General features: G+C 47.3%; 1 protein-coding gene across 1 annotated transcript; it reads right to left on the reverse strand.

Moving 5' to 3' along the window:
* Positions 1-14,370: 14,370 nt before the first annotated feature.
* On the reverse strand, positions 14,371-16,284 carry LOC119318477 (3-ketoacyl-CoA synthase 12-like). Its single transcript, XM_037593040.1, has one exon. The coding sequence runs from the start codon at positions 16,046-16,048 to the stop codon at positions 14,669-14,671; it is 1,380 nt and encodes a 459-aa protein (XP_037448937.1). The 5' UTR covers positions 16,049-16,284; the 3' UTR covers positions 14,371-14,668.
* Between the last annotated feature and the right edge of the window lie 586 nt (positions 16,285-16,870).

The raw sequence follows: 16,870 nt of genomic DNA on the forward strand, positions 1-16,870 counted from the left end.
ACTATTTAATCTTATGGGTAGGATAAGGTAATGAGGTGGAGTTGCAGCAAGCACTAAGCAAATATGGTGGCTAACTTACGCATAAAAGAGTAAGATGAGAAGTTATGCAATGGTCGTTAAGCTAGAAGTGATCCTGAAACTGCGTACGTTCAAACATAACCCCACCCCGTTCACTTCCCGAACCTCATCGGAAAGAGACCATCACGGTTACACACACGGTTGCGCATTTTAATTAAGTCAAGTGGCAAGTTCTCTATAACCGGATATTAGCAAATTCCCATCTGCCACATAACCGCGGGCACGGCTCTCGAAAGTTTATACCCTGCAGGGGTGTCCCACCTTAGCCCATCACAAGCTCTCACGATCAACGAAGGATATTCCTTCTCCCGGAACAACCCGATCAGACTCAGAATCCCAGTTACAAGATATTTCGACAATGGTAAAACAAGTCCAGCAAGACCTCCCGATGCACCGACCTAGTCTGATAAGATGTGCGCGGTCTTGTTCTCAGGGTACACCGGATAAGCGAAGCGTACATGTATATACCAAATTCCCCAAGTTACCAAACGGGCGGCCCCGCACGGGTGCTCTAGTTTGGACCAACGGTCATGTGGAGCACTTGCTCTGGGGTTGATTAAGTCCACGGGGTCCGGAAAGTCCCTATGCAAGTTTTTAGTTGTTATGGAAAATGGTAAAACCAAAGTTGGGCCTTGCTGGAGGAGTTTTATTCAAAGTAAACTGTCAAGGGGGTCCTATAACCTCAACCGCGTAAGGAACGCAAAATCAAGGAACATAACACCGGTATGACGGAAACTAGGGCGGCAAGAGTGGAACAGAACACCGAGCAAAAGGCCAAGCCTTCCACCCTTTGCCAAGTATATAGGTGCATTAATTAAATAAGAGACATTGTGATATCCCAACATATCCATGTTCCAACATGGAACAACCTGCAAGCCACCTGCAACTAGCAACGCTATAAGAGGGGCTGAGCAAGAGCGGTAACTTAGCCAAACAACGGTTTTCTAGGAAGTTGGGTTAGAGGCTTGACATGGCAATATGGGAGGCATGATAAACAAGTGGTAGGTAGCACAACATAGCGATAGAACAAACAACTAGCAAGCAAAGATAGAAGTGACATTGAGGTTAATGGTCATCTTGCCTGCAATTTTCTCAGAGTTGTCAAAAGCTCGCTCCTCGTTAGCGTACTCAATAGGTTCCTTGTTCATGAACTCGTCTCCCGGCTCTACTCAAAGGAAGAACACAAGCAACAGAACAACAATCAATCACGGTACAATGCACAAGCAACATGATGCAAGACATGACATGGAATGCAAGATATGATGTGCAATGCATATCGGTACTCCGGAAGGAAAAGGATGATCAAGGCATCAACTTGTTAAAACAAGTATGCCGCTGGAAAGATGTGGTGATTTCGGTCGAAATCGATATAAGGATCACCAGAAATGGATGCACGGTTTGCAAATGACAAGCAAAACGAGAATGACGCAAATCTACGATTAACAGCATCATAGCACTTAAAATGCAACAAGAAACTATGCTATAGCACTCCAACATAGCAACAAAGCACAGGACCATAAAGTACAGGTGAAGCTCTACAAATCGTGAACACCAAGCTCCTGCTAGTTCTCACTAGAACAAGCTCAAAATAGCATGGCAAAAATGCAAATGATATCAGCTTCATAGACTTAGAGAAAATACTATACATGTCAAAACAGCATCAGAAAGCAATGTTTAGAGCTAATAAACAACATGCTACAGGAACATATCAAGGCAACAAAAGGCATGGCATGCTAGTACTAAAGACATAGAACAAAACTCCCTTACTGAACGTTACCCAAAGATGCACAGAAAATGATGTGGCACCCATGCAAACATGGCAAGTTATACGAATAGTTTCAGACGGTAGAAAAACATGGCATGGCAGGAACAGATTCATGATAGCAACTTTGCAAGCTCAATTAACTCATCACAAGGCATTTCATGGCATAACAAGGTAATCAACATGAAGTAGACATAATCAAGAAGCTAAGCATGGCAAGAGCAAGTTCATAGGGTACATGCATCACTAGCAATACCCATGGCAAAGTTGAATCTCATGTTAACAATCTTCCAGGAATAATATCTAGCAAAAATAGAGCAAGGAAATGACATGCTACACTACTCTATAAATACAATCAGAGGCATGAATGGATAGAGCAATAACACATCTTCAAAACATGCTTAGTGAACTATCTCAAAATGTGCATGGATCTCATGGTAGCAACAAGTTTACATGGCATCAAAATGTAACAGGAAAAGGACTTAGCAAAATCACTATCTGAAATCAGCACCATTATGAAGCCTAGTTTGCATGCTTATTCTAGTCACCTCATAGCTCCTAAAAGTAAAAGGCTTGCACCACTGTAAATATTGCATGATAGAGCTCATAAAACATATAGACATCATGCTCATAGGATGCACACTCAAAATGAAACGAAAATGACAAATCATCAAGTTCTGTTAAATTCCAGCAGACAACATCATATAGCACTTTTGCAACAAGGATTGGGGCATCAATATGAGCAGTAACATGCATGCAAATTACACTAACATGAAGAGAATCACAATACAAACATTTTGATATAACATATACACAAAACGGAGCCACGGGCATGGAGATATGACATGATGAACAAGTGCATATAATGTAAGAATTTCAGGACTTGGTGGAAAAACGGGGTCAACCTTCGGATCCGGATCTAGGGTTTCGGCGTGATTCTCGAGGTTGGCCGGAGTACTCGCCGGAGAAGAGGACGGAGTAGGAGGGGACAGCGGCCGGAGTTGCGGGGAGCTCGCCGGAGCGCGGTGGAGGAGCCGGATCCGATGGCCGGCGACGTTGGAGATGACGACACGGGGGCGGCGCAGCCCCGCGGTGGTGCGGCGAGGTCGGCGGGCAGGGGCTGCGCCCGCTCGGTGGCGAGCTCAGTCGGGCGGCGGCGTTAGGAGGCGGAGGTCGGCGCCGGCGGCGAGGGCTTGGGGCGGCGGCGCGAGAGGAGCGGGGCGGCGGGGATGCGCGAGCCGGGCGGGCCGGCCTCAGGCCCCGCGGGCGGTGGCGGCGCGTGGTGGCGGAGGTGCCATGTGGCGGCTGGTGACTCGTGCGGGCGTGCTACCTCTTGACCTCTTGAGCACTGCGTTGGTTTTCCCTTGAAGAGGAAAGGGTGATGCGGCAAAGTAGCGTAAGTATTTCCCTCAGTTTTTGAGAACCAAGGTATCAATCCAGTAGGAGGCCACACGCAAGTCCCTCGTACCTACACAAACAAATAAAAACCTCGCAACCAACGCGATAAAGGGGTTGTCAATCCCTTCACGGTCACTTACGAGAGTGAGACCTGATAGATATGATAATGATAAGATAAATATTTTTGTTATTTTTATGATATAGATTGAAAGTAAAAATTGCAAAGTAAAATAGATTGGAAACTTATATGATGGAGAATAGACCCGGGGGGCATAGGTTTCACTAGTGGCTTCTCTCAAGATAGCATAAGTATTACAGTGGGTGAACGAATTACTGTCGAGCAATTGATAGAATTGAGCATAGTTATGAGAATATCTAGGCATGATCATGAATATAGGCATCACGTCCGTGACAAGTAGACCGACTTCTGCCTGCATCTACTACTATTACTCCACACATCGACCGCTATCCAGCATGCATTTAGAGTATTAAGTTCATAAGAATAGAGTAACGCATTAGGTAAGATGACATGATGTAGAGGGATAAACTCAAGCAATATGATATAAACCCCATCTTTTTATCCTCGATGGCAACAATACAATACGTGTCGTTTCCCTTTCTGTCACTGGGATCGAGCACCGCAAGATTGAACCCAAAGCTAAGCACTTCTCCCATTGCAAAACAGATCAATCTAGTAGGCCAAACCAAACTGATAATTCTAGGAGACTTGCAAAGATAACCAATCATGCATAAAATAATTCAGAGAAGATTCAAATATTGTTCATAGATAGACTTGATCATAAACCCACAATTCATCGTATCTCGACAAACACACCGCAAAAAGAGTTACATCGAATAGATCTCCAAGAAGATCGAGGAGAACATTGTATTGATACCCAAAGGTCTGAAGTAAACTACTCACACATCACCGAAGAGGCCATGGAGTTGATGTAGATGCCCTCCGTGATCGATGTCCCCTCCAACGGAGCTCCGAAAAAGGCCCCAAGATGGGATCTCTTGGGTACAGATGGTTGCGACGGTGGAAATAGGGTTTCGTGGTGCTCCTGGATGTTTTCGGAGTATATATAGGAGAGAAGTAGGTCGGTGGAGCAACAAGGGGCCCACGAGGGTGGAGGGCGTGCCCAGGGGGGTAGGCGCGCCCCCTGCCTCGTGGCCTCCTCGATTGTTTCTTGACGTCCACTCCAAGTCCCCTGGATCACGTTTGTTCCAAAAAATAACTCTCCCGAAGGTTTCATTCCGTTTGATATTTCTTTTCTGCGAAACACTGAAATAGGCAAAAAAAACAGCAATTTGCACTGGGCCTTGGGTTAATAGGTTAGTCCCAAAAGTAACATAAAAGTGTAAAATAAAGCTCATTAACATCCAAAACAGAATATATAATAGCATGGAACAATCAAAAATTATAGATACGTTGGAGACATATCAGGGCGCGGCCCCGGGTTTTGTCCAGTGGAGTTGGACGTGTCCGGCGACGCGGAGGGAGAGGCATATTTATAGGTAGAGGAAGCTAGGAAAGTCCGAATGAGGTGCGGTTTTCGCCCACACGATCGTGATCCAACGACGGAGAGCATGGAGGGGGTTTAGATGAGTTAGTGGACTGTTTTGGAGGGGTGTTGGGCTGCAAATAGAAAGAGGCTTGTGCGGTTACCCGGTTAATCGTTGGGGCATCAAACGACCTCTAAATGGCACGAAATTTGACAGGCGGCCTACCGGTGATGTACGAAGGCCACTCGACGAATCTCGATCCATTCCGAGAAACGTTTTTCTCCCGCTCATGAAACGAGATTAGAGGGGTGTCACAGGTGCATGTGGGAGTGTCGGATTGCAAAACGGACAACGGGGAAAATGACCGGATGCATGAGACGAACACGTATGCAAATGAGATGCACATGATGACATGAGATGAAATGCATGACACGGACAAAAAGCAAAATAAAGGCAAAAATCCAACCACGAAGAAAATATCATATCACATAGCCGGAAATGGTAGGAGTTGAAGTTACAAATATAGAAAGTTACATCCAGGGTGTTACATGATGGTAGGCCATATCGACAAACCTCGTACACAGTTGCAATTTGTAACTTTGTGGGATTTTTTGACATCACACACTTGCCAAGTTTTTTTTATGATAGCTTACCAAGCTAGCTGCTTGGTCGCACACGGTTCTTGCTATTTGTAAATCATAAATATTTTTTATCTAATGTGTGCTATAGGGAGCTTAATAGTATGAATCTTTATAGGTGTTTTTAATTTGCTGGGCGCATGCACGCGAGCACACACACATTGTTTTACTGGTTTTCTTTCTACACAGGACATGTATACAAGTGCAATTTGTTTTTTCCTAGAACAAGGTACTATTCCCTCGCAAAAAATAAAGAACAAGGTACTATTTACAAGGTAAATTCGTGTCAAGAAGACAGAAACATATATAAGCAGAAGGAAATAGAAGACGACCATACACATAGCCCCTTAATCCAAATAATTGTGTACGTGTTCTAAATACTGAATTCATCAATGATTTCTCCAAGTTAAATCAAGCATTCGAGGTTGACCAATCCGAACCTCCCGGCAGCAGCTATTGCCACCATGACCACACTGTCCCATGCCTTGAGCCTCCGCTTTTTTCGATTTCCGCCATGGGATCAAGCGGAATGAAATGCTCAGCAGGATCTCCATTCCATGCACAGTAGGATCCACTAACTCCTTTCGCATTTTCGATTCTTTCCACTCAAGCAGAGAAACAGGGGGAAAGGAAGATGATCGACGAACCATGCCAGTAGCAATGCGCCCATACTTGATGGATGGAAGCAAAGGATCTTCTTCCGCATTGCCAATGAAGAATGTTTTGAATGTTTTTGTACTATTTTTTTATTTTACTCTTCACCTGTGTGTGTGTGTGTGTGTGTGTGTGTGTGTGTGTGTGTGTGTGTGTGTGTGTGAGCACGGGATCAGAAGAGCACTTCTCTCGGACAGAAGCAGAGGTGCGCAGATCTCCAAATGTGTGCAGCCAGTGAAGCAAAATCTAATAGAATCTCAGTTCCACCGATCAATTATGCGTTCTGGAGGTGCCACTTGCAATAACTGTCATGCTGCATGTTAGGTTAGCTGGCCACACATGCTCGATCGCCTGGAGAAACACAGTTCAGATCAGCGGCCTGAAAGACGTACTGTGCACAAGTACTCGATGGTGTTACGTCGGTTTCCTGTAGCTGTCCATGTTGCATTTGTCCAACGCGAGTTAAGTGAGTATTTAAGAACCGCTTTTCATTTAGGTCCTAAACAGGGAGGCAATATTAATGGTAACACACTGGATTGTCTAATAACCTGGACATGTCGGCGTGCCCACCATGAGCTAAGCGACGATAGATTCATCAGGAAACCGTCGCCATATATTGGTGACAAAAATAAGATCGATAAATGAACATATATACATGGAGCCTCCCCAAACCTTCGTCTTAACTAAAATGGTAGTAGAAGCCCCAAAAGATGGATTAGGGATTTATCTAGTAGGAGATGATAGCTTTTTCCCCTAGAGATGGAAAATCCGTCCACCCGATTTTATTAATTTGCAAATTCTTCCTTTTTTTTAGAAAATTCTTCCTCAGCTGATGCGTTCTTCTCGGACAAAGCGGTGGCATGACTACTGGATTTTAGAAAGTTTTCACGCAGAGCCAGGGCGGCACGGACTATAAATATTTGGTATTGTATATGTTAAAAAATCAATGCACTTGATTAAAATTTATCAAGTTTGACTTGAGACAAAGCTAATATAAAGAGTAGACAAAACGGAGGAAGCAAGTCATATGTTACAGCAGTTACACCGTTGACAACCATTTTGAATATGAACTCAGCGACATTGTTTACGGGGATATAAGAGCAACTCCAGTGGATTCCCCAATGCCCCTCCGTCTAAAAATAACTAAAATAATCATTTAATCGATCCCCCAAAAGTCCACTCTATCCTATATTAGTGCCTTTTAGAAACAACCATCTACCCTTTATATAGAGAGGGAGCGGGAGGGAAAAAGAATGCCCACCATTCTTGGTTTATTTTGGCACCACGGATCTTTCAGCTACCACCCAACACTTCACCTGCCAAATAATTCCTCCCACCGCACCCCAACTCTCGTGCCACCACCACCGAACTCCACCCCACTGTCATTCCCACCATCTTGGGACCGTTCATGTCGCTGCCTCAACTTTCTTGCCTTCACAAGACCGTTGCCTCACCCACTTCTCCACTATCTGCCACCTTGCCTCCGACCACCACAGCCGCCTTCCCACAACCCCGCCACTGCTCCCGCGCGTCTTCTCACCCATCGTCACCTCCTCACAACACTCCAGTCATCAAGGCCATATACAATGATCATGCGTCTCCTAATGGTTCTTCCCACCATTGTCCAAGACCTCTACGCCTGCCCACTTCTCGTTCGGTCCCTGCCCCTTCCCGCCGATACAAGCTTCGCATCCGACACTCACCGAGTGTTTGTTCATGTCTCAGAATCTGACGACGGGGTTGATTGGAGGTGCTCAAGACCTTTTTCTGGCCGAGGGGGATGAGGTGGAGACCGTGCCTACTGTCGCATGGCCACCACCGCGAGCAAAAGGAGGAAGAGTCGGTCGCCTCTGGCACTGAGGCCCCAACCAAGGCCAAGCGAGAGACCCGAAGGACAAGGTTGTGGCTTCCTACATTGAGGTACGGGCTGAGATAGAGGACGAGGAATTGGGCATGGTCATCATAGTGATTTTTTTAGATTGTAACAATGATGAAGGCGATTACGACATGGAGGATGATCCCGATAACGAGAACCAAAGAACATGTAGATTCTCCAGTAGGGCACAGTGATAGGCGTCTGACGCCCCCGGCGATTAGCGGCCACTAGAGGGAGGAGCACAAGAGGTACTCGAATTGATCCAAGAAGAAATAGAGTTTGAGTACAGGATTAAAAAACTATATTTATTACTATGTTTACCGTGCATTTGGACATATCTTTGCTTAGTGGTTTCATGCGGTTGAACCCTATGTCATGTTTGAATTTGGACATGTAACTTTCAAAATTATGCATTTGAAATAGTGTTGACTTGTGGGACACTGTAACATATTCAATTGGAATTAGAGTTGAAATGGAATCCATATACACACATATTAAGAGAAATAGGAGATGCAAAAATATAAAGGGCATAGTTTTAGTGAATGTAAAAGGAAAGGCTCCAAAGCCTCTAAAACCATTATAGAGTGTCCTTTGTCTGGGAATGTGTGAGAGTTGCTCTTACTCAATGTTTCCTTAAAACCATTGACTAATAGGTAGAAAGGTGTCCCTGAGGTAATTTCAATTTGGGTGGAGTAGACTTTGAAAATCCGACTATGGTGTGCAAAGAAGATGCGCCTGTGGAATCACTAAACAAAACCTGGGAAGTTATTTACCATGTCGTGGCATAATAAATTTGACCTTAATGGCCTAATTCTTGCAAGCAATCAAAGAACAAGAAAAAATATATTTGTAATATTGATATTGCTAATAAAGTGGACGTATTGATAAAGTTGGGGTTCCGCAAGCGGTTTTGACCTAGTCTTTGGTCAAAAATGAAGTACTATGAGTTGTAGTAATGGCGTACTTTTAACTAAATAAAACCTGAGTCTAAACGATGCCCAAGAGACGATACTTGTGGGGGGACAAGGGGAAATTCCTTCATCTCGGGGAGAGGGCAGAAATCCACCACAATGCGTTTTTCCTCCACTAAGAGAAACTCTAAAAAAATCTATGGTGATGCATTTTAAATTACATGGGCTTGGCCCAAAATTAAGGTGGCTCAATACCTATAGATGGCTATGGATGCAAATATGATGTGTCATATTGTATATTTCACTCATATCTTCACATGTCGCCATGGTGGCGTCAAAGTCCTGAAATCTCCACATGAAGCTTCGTTGTCATTCCATGTGTGCCCACCTTGATCTCCATGCTTGATCACGCTCCAATACTCATCTCTCTTCTCCGTGAAGGTCCTTTATTCCTAAGCAATACAAACACATCTAATTTAGGCAGCATCCTATTCTCTAGAACATTGGAAGTAATTTTGAGAAACGAAATAACACAATAGTTTGATTGGCGTGCGTGACCTCTAGTGTTTGGTCCTTTTTTTTATGAAACTTGGACATGTGTAGCGGTAGGGTTTGTGTGTGTAACAGTAGTAGTGATGTTCTCATCATTAATGGTAAAAACTTGAACTTGGAGTTGCGTCGGCACCTCATAAACTAGGATTCAGATGCAATACTTATTTGCAAGTAGATCTTATGAGTAAATTACATGTCAATGCATTGGATTTTAAATGATACATCGAGAAACATATATAAATGTGTGAGCAACTTTCATCGGTTTAATAACGGAAAAATTATATAGCTAACTTATGAAATTGTTGAATGATTTGAAGCTCTGCTAAGGTCTTTCTATGCTCGCATTTGTTGTTGGCATCACTGTGAATCTTTTTCAAGTTAGTTTGATTCTACTTCCCTCAATGGAATTTTAAATAAGAATATTTTTATTCAATCCTTCCACTCCCCGACGAGAAATGTAGCATGGATTTAGTTTCCGAACTTTCTCGTGTTTTAATCTCGGGGCATGCTACGCGTCAGCCGGCGGATCTTTTTAAAAGAACCACCCCATTGCGAGCTATCCGATGTCACGCTATGTGAGACAAAGTGGTGTCTCTGATTCTTGCAACAGAGCTGCTATTGCGGAAATCTTTGCAACAAACATCCTCCCTTTATCCCTCCTCCAAGAAAAGACAGCTATGGTTTCTGCTTCCCGTTGGCGGCGGCGCCGATCTCCCACGTATCCTGTGGCCTTAGGGCCATGTGTGCGCGGTGGATCCCGGCCCTTGCCGGTGGGAGGGCTCTGTTTTCGGGTGCTTCTTCAAGTTTTGTTAGGGGTTGTGTCCTGCTCAAGAAGACGAGACGGCGGCGGCTTCTTGAAGATGGAATAAGGTTCTCCCCGCCTAGTCCCCGTCCCAATGGTGTGTCTAGTATCATCAGAGGGCGTGTGGAGGTGTGTCTCCGGCAGATCTCACGAGATTTGGTCGGTTGTTGTTTTTGGTGGATCCGGTCTTTGTTCGTCTTTGTTCATGTGTCTCAGGTTGGATCCTTCTGATATAAAATTCTCTTCATCGGCAGCGGTTGCTGTTCTGGGGCATTGGTCCTATGGGACCTAAGCACGACGAATTCCCGACTGTCTACTACAACAAGTTGTGCCCGGCTCCGGCGAGGGAAGGGCGATGATGGTGGCGCGCCTTCGGCCCGCTTCAATGCTTGTAGTCGTCGCTAGGTGGTCTATGAATATGGATGTATTTTTTATTATTTCTGGTGTTCATTGTACTATCATGATTGAAGATGAATAGATCGATAGTTTCCCGCAAAAAAACAAACTCTTGTTGCAGAAATCTTTGCAACACGAGTCTTGTTACAATTTTTTTTACAAAAAAGATATTGTTGCAGAAAAACTTTTGCAACAAAGGTCATTTTGCATTTTTGTCTCATCTTTGTGGAAGAAACTTTTGCAACATAGATGATGTTGCAGAAAATTTCCGCAACATCACCTATGTTACAGGAAAAAATGGAATTAAGATTATGTTGTTGTTGAAACACCGTTGCCTTTGCCGACGCATGTCGTAGTAGCACTGTCGTCATTCGTCGACTTTGTCATTCCCTTCGTAGTTGCAATTGCAACATGGAGGCGGCACGTGATGGCCTCAATGCGGCGCCGTCGCCCATCCTTTTCCTGCTCCACAACGGCGTCGCCGGGTGCATCGTTGTCGTCTCTTTCCAGCCCACCAGGCGAGCAACCACATCAACATGCGGTAGGAAGCATCAAGGCATAGTCGATCCGATGGCTTTTGCGGTGGTGAATGGCTAGCTGTGGAGGACGCCGAAGTGTGGCGAGAGGGACATCAAATGGCGGTGGTCGCAAGCTCCTGAAGAGATTTGGGGGAAAACTATGTGTATGTGAGGAAGACGATGGATCCAAAAGGATAAGGCAGTGTGTGGTTGGTTGTTAGGATATGTGACTATGTGGGCCAAAGCCAACAATGGTGCTCTCTGTATCACAGGATCAAAATGGATCGGACGGTTTGGGAAGCAGCAGACGCAATGACACGATTCGTCAGGTGATTGCTATCATTTCCCTTTAATCTCTGCTTCTTTATAGAAAAGCGATGATGTATTTTGTTTGGCATATTCTTATCTAAGTAGTTTTTTTTCTTTATACAATTATGCTTGTAAATATAGCATCTAACTATAATATTCCATGGTTGACCTTCTTCTAAACAAGAATATCATAAAATTGTATATTAATTGTATGTTTAATCTCCTAATAACAATATATTGATTATACATAGGAGCATATCATTTCAAAAAATACATAATAATACCGAGCCGTAGTACTTATAAAAATATGAATTTTAAGACTCTCCAACCTTAGCTTCTCATATTAATCGATCAAGAATTAAAGGTTTTTAGAACTATGCATGCTATTAAATTTTTAAAAAAATGCCATTAAAAGATGTGGTCCATATTTCAACCATGTTCATCTGTTATATTAACCAAAATGTATAATTTGTGATAGTTCGAAATTGGTATGAAGCTTTGCGGGTGTCGTATTGTTTATTCCATCCATCCCATTATATAAGACTTTTATGATTAGTGCAGTGTCAAAATATGTCTTACATTATGGATGGAGGGAGTATGTGATAATATTAAAAATGTGTTAATATCACACTATTTTAAATAAAACTAAATAAAGCTCTGGACTTTAACATAAGAGACTTGCTTCATATAATTTATACAATCTGTATTGCACGAGTACAATCAGTAGTTGTGAAAATCCACAGCAATTGACATTTATCATGAATGTTGTAGAATAAAGAACTTTACCTTCCGCATTTCCCATTATGCATGCACATTTGATGCATGACATCCTTGTCATGCTTGTTTAGCCCGTTGTCATTTAGTAATAATTGGGATTGTTTATAGCTCGTAGGCTAGGTAGTGATCCTAAAATTAATCATGGTGTACGACGGGTTATTTTCGTGCTGTGGAGCTTGGCCTCATCCAACGGCTGACCACGAGACACGCGGCCTCTAGCATCTCCCTCTATGCCGCCGACGTCGTCATCTTTTGCCGCCTGGATCACCACGATATCTCGGCTGTCCGCGAGCTTCTACGTGTCTTTGGGGTGGCCTCCGAGCTCTGCACTAACTACAACAAGTGCTCAGCTACTCCCATCCTGTGCAATGACGAGGACATAGCGACCATTGCTTCCAAGATGCAATGCTCGATGAAACAATTCCCTATTCAATACTTGGGACTCCTTTTGTCCATCCGCAAGCCTTCTACCACGAGCCTCATGCCAATCATCCACAAGCTAAAGCGGAAACTTTCCACATGGCGCGCCTCCCTCCTCTCCCGAGGAGATCGTCTCGCTCTCGTCCGGCACGTCCTATGTGCCATCCCCATGCACTTCCTCACCGTCATCGCCTTCAACCCCTCCATCCTCAAGCAGGACTAATCGGATCATTGGTGGGTTTCTTTGGGCTGGGAGCAAGGATGCCAAAGGCAGCCAATGCTTGGTTAATTGGCAAAGAGTATGCCGCCCGCTTTCTCTTGGTGGCCTCGGCGTCCGTGACCTACAGTGCGCCGGCATCGCGCTTAGAACTCACTGGCTTTGGCTCAAGTACACGGGCACGTCGCACTCGTGGAGCCATCTTCACATCCCTCAAGACCTCGCCGTCTCGGCCATCTTCCGTGCATCTACCATCTGGGCACTCGGCGACGGACGCACTTGCAGGTTCTGGAGTGACCATTGGATCAATGGTAGATCGGTCGCTGAGATCGCCCCGCTTGTTCTCGCACTTGTTACCCGGCGATGGCGCAAGACCCGCACCGTGCACGATGGCATTCTCCGGCGCTCCTGGGTCCGTGACATCCAGGGCGCTCTGGGCCCTGCCACTCTCGTCCAGTATGTTGACCTTTGGCGCTGCGTGCGTCACGTCTCTCTCACTGACTCCCCAGACTCCCTCCAATGGTGCTGGACTTCTTCCGCTACCTACTCGGCGAGCTCATGTTATCAGACGCTTTTCCTCGGCGCCTGCCAGGACCCGCATTGGCGGCTCACTTGGAAGCCATGGGCCCCCGTTCGCATAAAATTCTTCATGTGGCTGGCGTTGCAGGACCGATGCTGGATGGTTGAATGACTCGCTCGTCATGGCCTTCCACGCGAGGACTCTTGCCCCTTCTACGATCAAGAAGAGGAGACTATACAACATCTTTTGGTGGGCTGCCCTTTCTCCTGCCAAATATGGCACGAGGTCCTCAGTTGGGTTCGCTCAACTGCCGACATTCCGAGCAATGACACTGACTTCTTCACCTGGTGGGAGACATCCTGCAACCGTTCGCCATCCCCTGCGCGCAAGGATTTGGCCTCTCTTATCATCCTCACTGCCTGGTGGCTTTGGAAGCACTGGAACGCCTGCATCTTCGACGGCAAGCAGCCCTCCATCACCCGGCTTTCCGCATCATCAGAGACGAAGCGCGCATGTGGGCCAAGGTCGGCGCCACCGGACTACACAACATCATTCCCGAGAGATAGCATTCTAGGTTTCTCGGGCTGAGCAACCCCATGTTTGTCCTGCTTCTAGCTCGCTTCCATGCCTTCCTGTGTACATGGCTTAGCGAGCTTCTGTAACCTCATGTTGTACAACTCTTCCCCTATCAATAAAAAGATACGCATCCTCTGTGTATTCACGAAAAAAAATAACCCTGTTTTTTGCGCTTCCTACACACAGGCCATGTATATATGAGAACAAAATTCTATTTACAACAATACACGCCTGTAGGCATATAAACATATATATGCAATTGGCTACAAAAACATTACAGATTCAAATTTGTATGAACAAGACAAGTTAGAATTTTTCTGATCTGGGACAAAATAAAATAACCATAGCATAATCTTGGATTAATAATAATTTGTTTACAAAATTTTAATTCTCAATGTAGCTTGTTGAAGTTGAAAAGTACTACTAACAAATACAGGCACGCATCAACGCCCTTGTTCACTTTTCTTGTGCACACTCTGTTTTTACTTTTTATTTCATCTAAGTATAACCGAACATCTTTTTGTTCATAACACGATCCATCGTGTGGATCCACGTACAATCGTACATACACATATGCGGGCTAACTATTTACAAGTGTAAGTTCGTATCAACAGGACGAACAGAAAAATCGTAAACGAAAAAAAAGACCACCATACACATACCCCCTTGATTTAAAATAATTTTCTACGAGTTTGCCTTTAACTCTTTAAATAATCAATAATAATTTAGGATCCAAAGTAAAATCAAAGCATTGGAGGTTAGAATGGGAAGGCGCCTCCCTGGCCCTGTAGGTCGTTGACCCATCCGAACTTCTCCGTGTAGGGGTTGACCATGGTCTCCGGCGGGTAGTCGTCGATGCAGTCTTCCCAGGCGCCGGCGTCGTCGAGGTCCTTGCTAACCTCCCAGTAGCAGCTGTTGCACTTGAACCCGGAGCCGAAGGTGACCATGAGCACCCTGTCCCCTGCTTTGAGCCGCCGCTTCGCCTCCATGTAGGACAGCACGTACCACAGGCTGCTCGCCGACGTGTTCCCCCACCGGTGCAGCGTCATGGTCGCCGGCTCGACGTCGTAGCTGTTGAGCCCCAGGTTCTTCCTCACCGCCTCGATGACCGCCGTCCCGCCGGGGTGGAGGCAGAAGTGATCCACCCCCGTCTTGAAGTTGATCTTGGGGCCCTCGAACTTGAGCTTCCGGCGCATGAGCTTGCGCGCCAGAAGGCGCACGGTGAAGCGCGCGAGCTCGGCGGCCGGCAGGATGCGCGGCGCCAGGCGCTGGAGGTTCTCGCTGAAGGCGCGCACAGCGGCCTTGGGGAGCGCCTTGCTGAGGCTGACCCCGAGGCGGCCGTCGGCGTCCTCGCAGTGCACGGCAGCGGCGTGCGCGTCGTCGTGGGCGCCGATGTGCGCGCGCACGAGGCAGCGCAGCTCCATCTTGGCCCGGGACCGGTAGGCCGGGTCGTTGGTGAGCAGCGCGGCGGCGCCGCCGCAGCGGAAGAGGCAGTTGCCGAGCATCATGGACTTGTCGGTGCCGTTGTACCAGTTGGGGGCGCAGGACTCGGAGGTGACCACCAGCGCCATGGTGCGCGGGCGGGTGAGCATGACCTGCCGCGCGAGATCCACGGACACGAGGCCCGCGCTGCACCCCATGCCGGACAGGTTGTACGCCTGGACGTCCTCCCGCATCCCGAACCGGGCCACGACCCGCGCCGCCAGCGACGGCGCCGGCGAGAAGGACCCGACATTGAGCACGACCAGGTCCACGTCTCGCGGCGACACGCCCGTCTTCTCGAACACGGCGCGCACGGCGTCGTCGAAGAAGGCGTCCATCTCCTCGAGCGCGTCGTAGTGGGTGGCGCACTCCTCGCGGCCGTCGAGCACGTTGCGCGGGCAGTAGGTGTGCTCGCCGATGCCGGAGTTGACGATGACCTTGAGCAGGAAGCGGTAGTCGGGCATGCCGAGGCGCTTGTTGCGCTCGATGACGGCGCCCGCCATCTCGGTGGTGACCTTGCGGTCGTCGGAGGGCTTGTGGCAGGCGAAGTCGAGCAGGTAGCAGCGCGCCCGCCGCGCGCGCGCCATGGCCTGCCAGGCCAGGTACGCCGCCGCGTGCGCCAGCAGCAGCACCGTCAGCAGCGGCAGCAGCTCCATGGTGGCGCTCCGGTGAGCTCGGTTCAGGTGGTGACTGGCGAGTGTGAGGGAGTGTGGCAGTGGCAGTGGCAGTGGCAGGGGCTGGCGCGGCGCGGGCAGGATATATAGACGGGCGGCACGCGGTTGGTGGCGCGGTGCGAGATGTACGTGTGTGTAGTGTAGTACGTGGGTGCGCGCACGCGAGGGACGCGGCTCAACTACTGAGGGTGGTGGTGGTGGTGATGGTGGTGGCGAACATGGCCGCGTCGCATCGGGGTCGGGTCGCCGGTGAGGTGGGGTTAAATGCGATCGGGGCGGGCACCAGTGGCGGCCTGCGGTGGCCAACGCCCAACCAATTACTCCCCGCCGTGGCATGCATTGGCGGGCTAGTTAGGCCTGTCCGTCTCTCTGGCACACACGCCGGCCAGCCGGCCAGCCAGCCAATCGCCGACGGGGTAGCAGGATGAGGGCGACGCGAAAGGTGGTGTCCCTTGATTTTCATTTGCAAAATCAACGCAAAATCCTTGTGAGTTGATCCCAAGTGGTTGGAGTCCATCGACTGTTGAGTGGCCTTTCATGTGAAGCGGAAACAGTGACTGTCAGGTGCATGGACGTAGTTAATTACCTCTGCTACTTGTGTTCATCATGCTATGCAGCCTCGAGGAGCCGGCATCAATCCACGTCGTAGCTCGATCTAATCCGTTTCGATGGATGCATTTAAGTAGGATCGGAGTCAAAAAGACAGACTCTAAGAAGTGCCGTCCTTGCAGGGGATTGCAGCCATGAAGCGGCAAGCAGCGGTAAAACCCTAACCTATCTTTTAGCTTTCCCCTTCCCGCCACC

Source organism: Triticum dicoccoides, chromosome 6A, assembly GCF_002162155.2.
Source record: "Triticum dicoccoides isolate Atlit2015 ecotype Zavitan chromosome 6A, WEW_v2.0, whole genome shotgun sequence".
Taxonomy (NCBI): domain Eukaryota; kingdom Viridiplantae; phylum Streptophyta; class Magnoliopsida; order Poales; family Poaceae; genus Triticum; species Triticum dicoccoides.